The sequence below is a fragment of the Nycticebus coucang genome, chromosome 8, assembly GCF_027406575.1.
Source record: "Nycticebus coucang isolate mNycCou1 chromosome 8, mNycCou1.pri, whole genome shotgun sequence".
Lineage (NCBI taxonomy): Eukaryota > Metazoa > Chordata > Mammalia > Primates > Lorisidae > Nycticebus > Nycticebus coucang.
This window is the reverse complement of record NC_069787.1, coordinates 58,649,038-58,664,216: the sequence shown is the minus strand read 5'-3', so window position 1 is coordinate 58,664,216 and position 15,179 is coordinate 58,649,038. Positions and strand designations below refer to the sequence as shown.

Below are 15,179 nucleotides of genomic sequence, written 5' to 3'. Positions count from 1 at the left end.
AGAGAAGAGTGTAACAATTCTTTAAATTATATATGGGAATGAATTACCTTAAGAAATTTCAAGTAGTGTTCAATCTAGCTCTTCTTATATTGAAAGAATTTATTTTTGAAGCAAAGTGTTCTAGAGTGGGGGAGACTTTGAGAATCAGGAGATAAGGATACTGTCACTAGCTGTTAAAACATAGTAAAATGCTTAGAAGGTTATATCTTTAATGTGATCACTGTAAGTTTAGTGATCCATTTAATTCCTTCTTTTCACATGTACTCCTACTTTTTAACTTAATAGTCTCCTTGCATATGTTCTGACACTGAGACACATTGAATTTTCTGTTGTGCCCCTGTCTTCCCACTAATACTTCTTTCTAATCATATTCTAAATAATTAAGAAGGCATTTTGGAAGCACTATCACCTCTCCCAGATTTGCATAGGAAGTCTGAAAAAGCAAAGCTAGCATGGAGAAAATGGCTATTTTACTATTGCTGGCAAGAAGTGAAGTTGAGCAGATGACTGACTGGGAGTTCTTGCATGGTCATCATTCTCAGCATCCTAATAGCACTGTCATTTCTGGAGCACTTACTAGGTTCCAGACTATTTTCCCCTCATGAAGATTCAACAAATAGCATATTAAAGGCTCCTAAAAGTCTTGTAGTCTGTAGACTCTCTTATTAACTTAATGATGTTGTTTCTTTAGAAATTTCATGTTTGTGTACTCCCCACCCAATTTCTCTCTTTTTGTGCCTGTACATATATTCTATACTGATTAATGATTTTTTACTCCCTATCTCAGTTACTTTTTTTTTTTTTTTGGTCAGATTTTTCGTGTGTGTGGTGGTTTAAAAAGAACATAGCATAAAATTCAAAAAATTTACCTTCTTAACCATTTCTGCTTGTACAGTTCAATGGTGTTAAATATATTCACATCATTTTATAGCTAATCTTCAGAACCCTTTTGTCTTACAAAACTGAGACTTTATATCCAGTAGACCAGGGGTCCTCAAACTATAGCCCACGGACCACATGAGGCGGTGTGATTGTATTTGTTCCCGTTTTGTTTTTTACTTCAAAATAAGATATGTGCAGTGTGCATAGGAATTTGTTCATAGTTTGTTTTTTTTTAAACTATAGCCCGGCCCTCCAACAGTCTAAGGGATAGTGAATTGGCCCCCTGTTGAAAAAGTTTGAGGACGCCTGCAGTAGACAAACAGTTCTCTATTTCTTCTTCCCTCTAGCCCCTAACAACTCCTGTACTCCATCTGCTCCTAATGTAGATAACCTCATTTAAGTAGAATCATATAATGTTTCTTTATTTATGACTGGCTGATTTCACCTAGCATAATGTCCTTAAGGTTTATCCTTTTTGTAGCATGTGGCAGAATTTCCTTCATTTACAAGGCTGAATAATTTATTGTTATGTAAATGCCCCATTTTGTTTATCCATTCATCTGGCATTTAAGACTTGAGTTGTTTCTATGTCTTGGCTATTTTAAGTGTCACAAGGAATAAGGGTGTACTGAATAGTTTTTAAGCTGAAGTGGAAATTTTGTAATTTAATAATTAGGCTCAGTGAAATGTGATAAGACCATCACTTTTGCATTTTGTATCTATCTATAGAAGGTTTTTCAGAAGTTACTTGAAGTTTTTAATTCCAGATACTATTTAGGACAGCTTAGTGCAGTGAAAACGTACTGGCTGGAGGCTTAAGGAAAATGATCTTAATTTGTAACTTTGCTTGTACCGGACATATAGGCTCCTTCTCTCAGTCCTATACCAGAATACTATAGGGGAAGAGTTCTGTGGTAAATCATCATGGCTGCTTGTCATCCTTATTTTCTCTCCTTTTTATACAGTCATCTACACGCACTGTGAATGAAAGAGTCATTCCCACAGTTCATTCTTTCAGTAGCAGAATTTCATTGACCTGGTATTGAGGAGCAAATTTAATGTTACCTAAGAACAGTAGAATTCTGTGATCTACAGTCACTTTAATCTTTGAGGTAGTCAAGGTTTCTGTGGTAGATAGTCACACCTTCTACCACAGAAGCATCAAAGAAATCAATCAGGCCCAGAGCAACTTTATCTCTTGTTGATACTTTCTGACATTTTCCACCAGAAGGGACATTACAGTCCTTTTAAGCTTATTATTGCTTTATGTCCAGTTCAGCATACAGTCTAGTGTAAATAATACGTATGTACTTGTCATGTTGGATTTTGACATGAGTTATCTGGGAAGACTGGGTAAAGAAAGGGGCTTTAGTTTGACAAATCTTCGAAACCTTCCTCTTATATATATTTGGGATAATGCCTAGAAGACCATATATTCAAACAGAGCTCAGGTAAGTATTTCTTTGCTAAAAGAAATGCTTATTTTTGAGCTATAGCACATTATGAGGTAAGGGTTGTCACTTTGAGAAATCAGAAGATTCAAGCACTAACTCAACTCAAGCTATCTCTGGAGTTAATGAGGAGCCCTGAACTGTGATTGAAAAGACAGGCCCCTGGGTATTATAGATTAGAATCAAAGCTTTAAATGAAACCATGTCCCACAGTCATTAAATTGTCTGCCATGAACCAGGATTATATGTTCATTTGAACTTTTATTTGTAGAATATCTGTTCCCTTACACTGTAGTCTGCTAAGTTTGTTAGAAAAATCTGATACTTCTGATAACTTTCTCAATACTACAAAACTTCCGTTTTGGATTATCTCAAAATAATGTGAAGATAAGCTTGCTTATTTATAGTTTCTAAAGTATTTGTGAAATCAGCCTAAATATTTTTTTAATTTCTATATTTATTTTTAGGCCTATCATGGTCACCATCAAGCATTGGAAGTGTTGGTGCAGTCTTTGTTAGATCTTGATGTGAGGAATAATAGTGGAAGAACACCTTTAGATCTTGCCGCATTTAAGGGGCATATTGAATGTGTGGATGTACTCATTAATCAGGGAGCCTCAATTTTAGTAAAAGATTACATTTTGAAAAGAACACCTATACATGCAGCAGGTATGCCAAATAAATTGTGCTTGATTTATTTGCTACTATCTGATATTTTCTTTTTTGGTTTTCAGTATATAATATTGCTAATAATTATCTTAAAATTTTTTACTTTAATTGGTTGAATGATTGTATTCTTGGGAAAACCAACAGTAAGACAATAATCACTTAAATCATTATCTACCTTAGAAATCGAATTTACGTAATTGTCTTAACTTCTGAAGTACTTTAAACAAAACAATGCTTTTTTTTTTTACTACTTTATAATGAGTGTTATTTGGGGTTGGTATAATCCTTAACAGTTTATAAGTACTTTGACTTATTTTACCAATGTACTGTATTAAATATTTATTCAGACAGATTTGTAGAATACCTCCTTTATGTAAGAACTACTTACTCCAAGTTGTGATTTTATGATGTAGCATGTATGTTGTAAATGCAAATATCTAGGACCGAGTCATTCAAATGACTTGATACTGCTGTATATCAGTGGTATATGCTAATTTATCTACAGAAATTACTACATGGCAGTCTTCATTTTAAACAACCAAGATTGGTACAATTGGAGAAATCTTAAGTATTTTTCTTATCCCCAGTAGGCTGGCTTTATGTGATTAGATTCATTTCACTTTGTATAGTGACCTTTAAGAACACATTTGAATATGTATCTTGGATTTTATTTCTAGTTTTTTGGGAAGCTTGCATTTTAGAAGACTATTTGATTAAATATCCACGGTCACTCCCAGAGCATCTTTTCAGAAATATGAAACAGGGCTTCAAGATAAATATTTTAATAATGAATAAATATTATGTTTATGTATTAATTTACATATATAAACTGTGGTTCGAATAAGAGATCAAAATGCTGTCACTTTCCTACTATCTTATTCTGAAAAAGAAGTTATATATTAGTTGGCAAACTTGAATGTGGTGGCGTGCACATGTAGTCCCAGCTACTTGGAAGGCTGAGATGGGAAGATCAGAGAGTTGGAGTCCATCCTGGGCAACATTACAAGACCCTGTCTCTAAAGAAAATTAAAAAAATAAAAGTATCTATGCAGGATGTCCATAAAGTTAACTTTAGTTGACTATTTTAAATTGTACACAAACTTTATGGACACCCTGTAAATTAGTATATATCTGTCTACAACTAGAAAATTATATTGTTAACTGCAGATTATGTGCAGAGCTAGTTTAAAGCTTTCCTGGAGTAGTTAATACTTTTAATAGGCTAATCATGAACAAAGATACTAGTTCTTAGTAGCTCACCAGTGCCATATAGTCCAGCTTAAGTCCTGCTTACAAAAAGAAAGCCACAGGATACTGTTAGGGCCTACCTATTTAACAAATTCAAGCCTTGGTTATATGCATGCATTTAGATTTGGAAGTCTGCTGGGGAACAACCCTCTTATTCATAATAATGAATAATACACAGTGCACTGTGTAAATGAACTGATTTTTTTAAAATGATGGACCAAAAAGGAAAAAAGAAAATGATGAACCAAATAAGATCTCATTGAACCATCCCCAAGTGTTATGAGAACTATTGGCAGAGTGCAACATAAAGATTGAGCTAGGGTAGGTGGGGTGGTGATTTTGAGCCACACATCATAATAAATAACTATTAGAATTTAATATAGTTATCAGAAACCGTAGAGACCAGGTACAGTGGCTTACATCTATAATCCCAGTACTTTGGGATGCCAAGGTGGGAGGATCACTTGAGACCAGTAGTGCTAGACCAGCCTGAGCAACAGAATGATCCCCCATCTCTACCCCACCCCACCAAAAAAAAAAAATTTATATATATATATAATTTATATATATATATATAAATTAACTGAGCATGGTGACGTGCTCCTGTAGTCCTGGCTACTCAGGGAGGCTGAGGCCTTGGGACCCCTTGAACCCAGGAGTTTAAGGTTACAGTGAGCTCTGATTGCACGACTGCATTCCAGCCTGGATGACACAGTGAGACCCTATCTCCAAAAAAAAAAAAAAAAACATAGAACATTCATTATCTCACTTGTTTTCACTAGTTAAACTTCAAACTTTACATATGAGCAGGACCTGAATTTTGCAGAGGATTTAACTTATTTAAAAAATTTTTCTATTTTCTTGGAACTACTTCTGTACCATTGCCCATTTTTTTGCATTTGGACTTGCAAATGTATTTTTTAGATGCATCATTTTTCTTTTACTGTATATACATCATTTGAAATTCTTTCAACCCTAAGTAACAGACTACTATGAAAAGTGGCTTAAGTGGTGAGTGTTTTAGTGTTTCTCAGAAAATGTTCAGAGACAGATACAGTTCCAGAGTTGGTTGATTCTCCAATGGTGTCAGAATCTCTGAAGCCAGATTCTCTTCTCTGTTGCCTTTGCATTCATGTCACAAATAGTTGCTGCTTCTTTACAGAATCGCATCTGAAATTGGGGTGAAGGATTCATTATTTAATATTTCTCAAGCTTTCTAAAGTACTGAGCATCTCAGGGTCAGGTCTCAACCATCACTGTCAGAGGAGAATGGGATTGTTGTGATCGACTTGGTGTGATCATGATACTGCCTTGGCTAGAGGCAAGCTTCTCTCCCTGACCATATTGCTAGAAAGCCAAATAAAATGAGCATTCTCTTAGCAAGACAGATGATGAGGGGTGGATGCTGGGTAGGCAGCCTGCCTGCCATGATTTGCCATGAAGAATTGTATCTACTCAGTGTTAACAACCAAGGCAATAGAAACCTTCTTTGTACCTATAGTTTTCATTCTTGTATACTAAATTCAGTGAAACTATCAAAAATTCTAGAACATGTGCTCTAAGGTAGGCATTTTCTATTTTCTCATTATATATAATTACTGAATTTTTAAAATTTCACTTTACAGCAACAAATGGTCATTCAGAATGCTTACGGCTATTAATAGGAAATGCAGAACCACAGAATGCAGTAGATATTCAAGATGGAAATGGGCAGTAAGTTTCAATAATTTTTAACTTACTTTGGGATGATTGTTAATCTTCATACTTTTGCCCATTTTAGTGTGTCTTTCATAGTGTGTAACTGAGTAACATCAAAACATTAACATCACAAGATGCATATTTAGAAAGCCATAGAGTACAGTCTTAAGTGATACTACTAAATTTATTCCTGTTGTTTCTCAGGACACCTCTGATGCTGTCTGTTCTCAACGGGCACACAGACTGTGTCTACTCACTGCTAAACAAAGGAGCAAATGTAGATGCCAAAGATAAATGGGGAAGGACAGCATTGCATAGAGGGGTAAGTAAAAATAATCTCATTTCCTTTCTTTTTTTTTTTTTTTTTTTTTGAGACCGAATCTTACTCTCTTGCCCCAGGCTGGAGTGCCTATGGTGTCATAGATCACAGCAACCAACCTCAAACTTCTGGACTCAAGCCATCCTCTTGCCCCAGCCTCCTGAGTAACTGGTACTACAGTGTCTGCTAGCAAGCCTGGCTAATTTTTCTATTTTTAATAAAGACAGAGTCTCACTCTTGCTCAGGCTAGTGTCCAACTCCTGAGCTTGCTTTGGCCTCCCAGAGTGCTAGAATTATAGGTGTGAGCCACTGCACCCAGCTCTTTTCTTTTTTTTTTTTCTAAATCTCATTTCTTTTCAAAAAGCTTTTATGACCTTATATTACGAAGAATTGAAATAGGTTATATTTCTTTTCTTCATTAAATTCTTACAAAGTAATCTCTGTTATTTCCTTTATTATCTTTGTTTTTAAATGCTAATTATGGAATACAACTTACTCCAGAGAACAGTAATGTTAGAACAAAACTTTAAAACTCGAAAACCTTGAGTAGGATTAATGTTGATTTTGCTTTTTCCCATTATCTTATTTTCTTAACATTTTTATCTTTTTCACCTTTGAATTTGTATTTTCATTGAATTACACGTTTCTCTCATACTGTTTTTTTTAATACATGTGTTTTGACAAAGTTGTTTTAAATTTTTAAATTAGCTAAAATTGGCATGTAGTATTTAGCATAATATATTTGACTAGACATAAATTCTTACTCTTTCAGGCAGTTACAGGCCATGAAGAATGTGTAGATGCATTACTTCAACATGGTGCTAAGTGCTTACTTCGGGATAGTAGGGGCCGGACACCTATACACTTGTCAGCTGCCTGTGGACACATTGGTGTTCTTGGAGCCCTTTTACAGTCAGCAGCATCTGTGGATGCAAATCCAGCCATAGCAGACAATCATGGATATACGGCACTTCACTGGGCTTGCTACAATGGTTAAGTATACAGATACAAACCTGTATTAAATGCCTATTATGTACTGAGCTGAAACACCTAACTGTAATACATTCTTTTTTAATGAGAATGATGTACCTATAAGGCAAACTTAGTAGGAAGCTTAGGAGCAATCTTCTATACACATATAATTATAGTTCACTTCTGTTGTCATGCTAAAGCTAAGACACTAGTTATCAAAGGTGTTTTGAGAGAAGTCATAAAATTTGAAATTTTTCTTAGACCTTTGTTGGAGGTCATTGCCTGTGAACCCTGACCTGGTTTGAAAGCTGACTGAGATTCTTTCTGAGTCCCACATAGGGTGCCAATTGTTGGCAGTCATTGAGCTTGAACCCCAACCTTGTTTGAGAGCTAACTGGGAAACAGCACTGAGGAAAAATAAAAATAATATATGCCAGTTTAAAACATGAAGTCTGAGAATGCCTGGAGAAAGGCTTACATTACATGAGGCCGATTAGTAAACTTGAGATAGTGCAGCCCTTCTCTGGCTTCTTCAGAAGGCTTTTCTTGATTTCTAACAAAAGTGCATACGCAAAATGGAAAAATGTCCAAAGATAAGGTTGAAAGAATCCTAAGCCCCAGAAAGATTGAATAGAGACTGGGTGAAAGGTAGGGTATTGTTAAATGATGGATAGCATATTTAGAAAGAGGGAGGGAAAAACTAGTTCTATCCCTGCAAGGGAGTAAGGCAGGTTTCATGATCTAACTACATATCAGAGGTTTAGAGAATTTAGCCCCTCCCACCTGTAGACTCATGCTGGGACCCTGCACCTCTGGGCTCTTCTGGTCTTGGTGAGTCCCCAGGGATCATGAATCTGTGTACTTTCCCCTGGATACTCCTAGATTAAAGCAGGGCACCCGCTGAGAAGTCAACTTATCTACCTCCCACAGATCTTTATTTCAATAAGTATTTTAAGAGGTTTTTAACAACACTGCTTTTATTTATTATGCTTGTATTTTGATAATGGTTTTACTTTCTAAATATATTTTTATTAGAAAAAATGACCAGGGTAGGGAAAATAATGAGAATATCACATTGTAAACTGAAATCTCTGTATGTTTTCTGAGTGTATCACAAGATAAAATTCTTATATCACCACTAACATACATGCCGAATGCCAAATGTTCTAAAGGAATAGCAAGCCCAGTGAAGGAATAAATAATGTTCACGTTTTAGAATTGGAAACTTGTGGATTAAATTTGCTACGTAGTTAGAACAGGTTTACTTTTGGCTTCCTAGAGGCTCACGGTAATTCCTTTTACAAACTCGCAAAAGGTCATTCAAGGAAGCATAAAGCTCTTTTTAAGGAATAGATGTTAAAGTGAAGTGTGGCTTAAAAAATGTCACTGATTAAAATAATTTAATAAAGCATGTTGAGATATTAATATTTTCCTTGTTCAGAAACATAGACTTAATCATCTTAGGAAACACTCAGGTATATTACATACAGCACAGGCATCACTCCTGTCAAAGTTTGAGTCAAGGCTTTCTTTAACAGAAAAATGAGGTTTTGGGCGGCGCCTGTGGCTCAGTGAGTAGGGCGCCGGCCCCATATGCCGAGGGTGGCGGGTTCAAACCCAGCCCCGGCCAAACTGCAACAAAAAAAATAGCCGGGCGTTGTGGCAGGTGCCTGTAGTCCCAGCTGCTCGGGAGGCTGAGGCAAGAGAATCGCGTAAGCCCAAGAGTTAGAGGTTACTATGAGCCGTGTGATGCCACGGCACTCTACCCGAGGGCGGTACAGTGAGACTCTGTCTCTACAAAAAAAAAAAAGAAAAATGAGGTTTTTAAAATCTGTTTTGAGTTTCTGTATAGTGTTGAGATATAAATGTTCAGTTATGAGAGCATATCTACAGTGCTATAGTTCACAGTTCTAACAACTTTTCCCTCAAAATGCAGAAAAGATATAAATTATCTCTATTTAAATATCTATTTGCTAACATAAGTATAGTTATCTGTCCTATAGCCATCTGACTGCCTTTACTGGAGAGTTGAGGTTTTCTGTCTCTCTGTAGACTGCTGCTTCAGGGTTCTTTCACTGGGAGTCATTCTGACAAATAATATTGTTGAATTATGGAAGAGAAATCTGAATCTTGCAGAGTTACAGTTTATTTATTTTCACAAGTATTTTTGAGAGACACTATTATGATTTTCATATTAGTCCTGTGAGAAAGTTTTGGACTTGAAGATTGTCCTGTGATTATTATTGGTCATCCTTCAACAGAGTAATGTAATAAAAAATTTTTTTTTTATTTTTATGAACCTCTAAACATAAATAAATACCATATTTATTTTTACTATAAAAAACTTGAATAGACATCTATTGCTAATTCATAGACCTTGGTTTACTTAGTTTCCTTTTTACTACCTCAGATTCTTTTTTTTTTTTTTTTTTTTTTTGGCCGGGGCTGGGTTTGAACCCTCCACCTCCGGCATACGGGACCGGCGCCCTACTCCTTGAGCCACAGGCGTGGCCCATTACCTCAGATTCTTAACCAAAACAGTTTTTGAAAAACACAAAATTTGGGGGATTTGACTTCTCTTTTTCCCATTTTAACTTACTAAACCTAGTCTTTTTGTTTGACCGATTTGTTTTTGTAAACAAAGGTCTTGCTATGTTGACTGAGCTGGTCTCATGAGATTACAGTTGTCAACCACCACAGCTAGCCTAAAACCTGGTTCTTAATGAGTGTAGTGAAGTGGCCAAAGAGTGCTAAGTCAAAGATGTTGTATTTTGCTACTGATATTTGATTTGTTTTATAATGTGACTTTACCTTTTATAAATATGAGGGAAATTCAGAATATCTAATGTAGTGAAAACACACCCACAGATGTGTGATTTTTGTTAATAATGTCAGTGAGAGAAAATTATTTTGAAGGAGAAACTTAACTTTTTTTTTCTCAGGTGGAGCAGTTAGTTAACTAACTACTTTAACTGTCCTTTGGAGAATTGCTCTGTACTGTAACATTTCTTGTCAGGTCTATATGTAGAACACTTTGTCTAAAGTGAGTTCCTACTGTATCATTACTAAATTTAGACTCTCTGAGGCATTTTGTACAAGACACAGAATTTTGCATGAACTACTGGCTGGATACCATTTAAAGATCATAACAGATGTGTCTATTTTTCAGAGTTAAAAATTGTAATTCTGAATTGAGCTGGAAGGAATTATATGTGTGTTGGCTATACGCAATAAGAGACTATACAGACTGCTTAAAATTAATACCATATTTATAACCAAAAGCCTGTTTTATAATTTAACATTCTGAAAGTAGCATATGTAAAATGGTTTTACTTTGACTAGTAATTATTGTATGGCTGGAAAGAAGATTGGAAGCACTTCAAAAAAACAGTAAACAACCTTTCTCCTAAATTAAAATGAAGTAATAGCCAAGTTTTAGAAAAGAGCAGGCTGACATTAAAATTTTAGTTTATATAGTTATTCAATCACAGAAATTAAGAGTACTTACCTTATTTGTTACTTTAAAAATTTTATTTTTATGAACCTCTAAATAGCTTAAGAATAGCCCTGCAGGCTCGGCTCCCGTAGCAAAGTGGTTATGGCACTGGCCACATGCACCAAGGGTGGCATATTGGAACCCAGCCCGGGCCAGCTAAACAACAATGACGACTGCAACAACAACAAAAAAATAGCCGGGCATTGTAGTGGGTGCCTGTAGTCCCAGCTACTTGGGAGGCTAAGGCAAGAGAATCACTTAAGCCCAAGAGTTGGAGGTTGCTGTGAGCTGTGATGTCACAGCACTCTACCAAGGGCAACATAGTGAGACTATGTCTCCAAAAAAAAAAATAGCCCTCCAAAACATCAAAAGGAGGATGGATCAGTCTATATTTCATAAACTGATGTAAAGTGATGAGATTGCTTGATATTCCTCAATAATGATTTCTGGATATAACCAAGAACCTGAAAACTCCCTTTTTCTGACTCAACTCAAATAGTAGTTCTCAAACCCTTTGGCTTCAGGCTCTGTGGCTAGAAATATTTAAATACTTATTAATTTATTTAAAAATAATCTATTGGCTCAGCGCCTATAGCTCAGAGGCTAGTGTGCTGGCCACATACACCGGGGCTGCCAAACAACAATGACAACTACAACAAAAAAATAGCTGAGCATTGTAGTGGGGGGGGGGGGGGCCGTGCTTGAAAATACCTAGAAGTTAAGAAAATACTTAGAAGTTATCTGAAACAATTAAGTTTCCAGTGGTTACAGTATAGAAAGTGGAACTTGGAGATACGATGGGTTCAGGGATTTGTACTTTTTCCCTTTAACACTTACATATATTTGCAATTTTTGCTAATGTCTTTTTTTGAATTTTAATGGCTATTTTTTGTTTACCTATTTAGGTCATGAGACATGTGTAGAACTTCTTTTAGAACAAGAAGTTTTCCAGAAATTGGAAGGAAATGCTTTTAGTCCATTGCATTGTGCTGTGTAAGTAAATACAAAATAAATCAGATTCATTTTGAGTTTTTAATAAAAATAAACCATTGATGTGAGAATGATCACTTTGTTACCTTACACAGGATAAATGACAATGAAGGTGCTGCTGAGATGTTAATTGATACATTAGGTGCCAGCATCGTGAATGCCACAGATTCAAAAGGAAGGTAGGATTCCAGCTATGAAGGAAATAGTTTTACTTTCAATAGGAAGAAATTTTGACTACTTATCCTAATGCATGAGAATTTATGGAAAACCCATTATTAATTGAAAGTTGGTTTTCATATTTACAAGAATAAATTATAAAATCTTAATTTGTTTACATTATATAAAATTTTTCTGTTAATTTATGGTTTTTAGCCAGTCTTTCTTTTATAAAGCTATCTTTTAAAGTAATTTACCCTTTTTTTAAGAAGTTATATTACCAAAGATCAGTGTTTAATAACAGATTTCTAACTAGGAATGAAGTCTGGAGGAGAATCTAACAGTTGTAACAGGTGGCATCATTTGGGTCAGGATTTATTTCCTTCAAAATTTCCTTTAATAATGTTTATTTTAGCAATTTTATAATCTTTATACTATTTCTAATTTAAGTCCTATTATGTTGTTGAAAGTATAGATTTCTATGGCAGAAATTAGTAAGTTCTTTTAAGTTTGATCTGGGCAGTATTTGAATAGCCTGCTGTAGAAACCCTTGAAAATTGACTTGTCATAGAAAAAGAAATAATTCTTTTCCAATGTATTTAACGTTTAGATTTAGTCATATGTATTTCAATTTCTCTGTCTCACAGAACTCCTCTCCATGCAGCTGCCTTCACAGACCATGTAGAGTGTTTACAGCTGCTGCTAAGCCATAATGCTCAAGTCAATTCTGTGGACTCTTCTGGGAAAACACCTCTTATGATGGCCGCAGAAAATGGACAAACAAATACAGTTGGTAAAAAAAACTATTTAAGACTTTTATTTTTCTAAGCATGTACAAGGGCTGTCCAGGAAGTATCTGGATAGCCCTTGTTACTCACTTACATTTAACTTAGATCCCAAGACTTTTGAGTTCCACTAGTTATTGCATCATTCCTAAGAATTAAAACCTTTTACCTGCTTGCAACCTGCATTTTCATTTAGGGACACAGTGTTTTAATTTGCCCTTACTGATAGAAGAGTCTGCTTTACTAAGGCAGTGTACCATAGTAGTTAAGAACACTGGCTTTGGGGGCGGTGCCTGTGGCTCAGTCCGTAAGGCGCCGCCCCCGTGTACCGAGGGTGGCGGGTTCAAGCCCGGCCCCGGCCAAACTGCAACCAAAAAATAGCCGGGCGTTGTGGCGGGCGCCTGTAGTCCCAGCTACTTGGGAGGCTGAGGCAAGAGAATTGCTTAAGCCCAGGAGTTGGAGGTTGCTGTGAGCTGTGTGAGGCCACAGCACTCTACCGAGGGCCATAAAGTGAGACTCTGTCTCTGCAAAAAGAAAAAAAAGAACACTGGCTTTGGAATCAGATCGCCTGAATGTGAGTCCTAGATCTTTCAGCGAGGTGACCGTATACTCTGTTTTTTCATTTGTAAAATGAGAAAATATCCTACTTTGTAGAGTTATTGTGAGAGTTAAATAAATTATTATAAATCCATAGTACATACAACAATTTAAAATTTTGTGAACACTCACAAAGTAAATGTTATTTGGTATTGTTAGTGTCTGTTTTTTATATAACAGTATAGTTATCCTATATAATTATAGACACTAGAGTATACATTATATATCACTATTTTTTTCCTGCACTTAAATTTTTGCAAGAAGGGTATTTTTTGCTTTATATTTTCATTTTTCTATAGTGAGTTATAGTTAATCTAAGAAACATGTTTATAAACATAAGAATTGATGCACTTTTTCCTCCCAGAGATGCTGGTTAGCAGTGCTAGTGCAGATCTGACTTTACAAGATAACAGTAAAAACACCGCCCTCCATTTGGCTTGCAGCAAGGTATGTACACATTTTAAGGACATGTTTTCACTGTTAATATTAACAGTGGCATTGAGACTTTTTTCATTGCACTAATATCAACAGACCTAGGGACCAAACCTCACTAATGATTCCTGGCATCAGGATTCTTGAACAAAAATATTGACTTTTAGGCTCCATCCTGTAAGAAAGTCTCCAGGTAGCCAAATAAGTTTTGGTGTACAAGTCTAAAACACAATTATCATCTTTCTTTAATCTTCATTTTTTTTTTTTCCTCTCCCCTTAACCCCACTCCCAACACATGTTTAGACAGATACTATAAGATATTAGCCAGGAACATTTATGGCATATTATGGTGTTATACATATTGTGTGGACTAGGATTAGAAATTGTTGAGTGTATAAATTTACCTTTAATGATTGTAAAGTTTTCAAGAGTTATTTGCCACAATTTTAGGGTCATGAAACTAGTGCCTTGTTAATACTGGAAAAGATAACAGATAGAAACCTCATCAACGCAACCAACGCAGCCTTGCAAACGTGAGTACTTTCAATGTCTAATGTAACTTTGTGACCTATAATTTTTTATGAAAGGGATAAATGGATTTTATCTTAACATGTGAATGTTGGAATAGGTCTTAGTCATTGATGCAGCGAACAAGTAAAGTGCAAGTTTACAACTGACAAAACTCTTTTCTTTTAACTATATGAAGACAAACCTTATTTTTTAAATCATTACAATTAAAGGCATATTATTTTAAAAGCTTATGAATTGCAGCTTTATTACAACATTGACAATAATATTAGTCCATTAACCCATGTAATTTTCTGAAGGAAAGTAGTACTATTTTGTATATTTTATGGAAATCAGTAATAATATGTTATATGACACTAGCAATAAGTGAGGTAAGAAATTATACATCTATAAGCTTAAAGAGGTTTTATAAAGAATCAGGTTCTTACTGTAAGCAGCCAACCTCCAGGTTGATTGACAGAGATATTAGATCCCATCATCCTCCCCCAATGTTCATTTCTTTTTCACTTTTAGACTTGGTAAAGAGCAAAATCTTAGAGTACTTGTTCCTATTCTAGGGTCAATTAAGGCCCTTGAAGTTCTAAAAATTAATCATGGGGCTTGTAAACTGTTTTCAGTGCCATTAGATTTATGCAACTGCAATTTACAGTTTTTATTGTGTGTTCTATTATATGCGTTTGCCAACCTTATTTCATAAAACAAAAACATAAGAATGCAGTTTTAATGGAAAAATCTTTTTAAACATTGAGTCTTAGAAAGAAAGTAACAAAATGGTTTGGTGAAGGTGGGAACTTGCCAGTGGAGCCTATGGCTTAGCTTACACACATTGACAAAGTGTATAACAGTGTACTACACAGAGGTTCTGCTGTCCCTACTCCCCAGCTTTGCTATAAGGAGTAGGTGCTTCAAGTTTGTACCTTTGGGTCTTCACAAATAAACAAAAATGCCCTCTGACA

At 35.4% G+C, this 15,179-nt stretch overlaps 1 protein-coding gene across 8 annotated transcripts in view; it reads left to right on the top strand.

Moving 5' to 3' along the window:
* The window catches only part of ANKRD28 (ankyrin repeat domain 28), a 207,647-nt gene that overhangs the window by 177,928 nt on the left and 14,540 nt on the right, over window positions 1-15,179 (top strand). For all 8 annotated transcript variants that reach the window (XR_008381942.1, XM_053600596.1, XM_053600599.1 and 5 more), the window contains 9 exons: window positions 2,801-3,002; window positions 5,876-5,963; window positions 6,153-6,270; window positions 7,040-7,259; window positions 11,641-11,728; window positions 11,821-11,904; window positions 12,529-12,674; window positions 13,628-13,710; window positions 14,146-14,228. Coding sequence is in view for 7 of the 8 variants with exons in the window: in XM_053600596.1 (XP_053456571.1) it covers window positions 2,801-3,002; window positions 5,876-5,963; window positions 6,153-6,270; window positions 7,040-7,259; window positions 11,641-11,728; window positions 11,821-11,904; window positions 12,529-12,674; window positions 13,628-13,710; window positions 14,146-14,228 (1,112 nt within the window). In the remaining variant the exon portion in view is untranslated. The remainder of the gene's footprint in view (window positions 1-2,800; window positions 3,003-5,875; window positions 5,964-6,152; window positions 6,271-7,039; window positions 7,260-11,640; window positions 11,729-11,820; window positions 11,905-12,528; window positions 12,675-13,627; window positions 13,711-14,145; window positions 14,229-15,179) is intronic.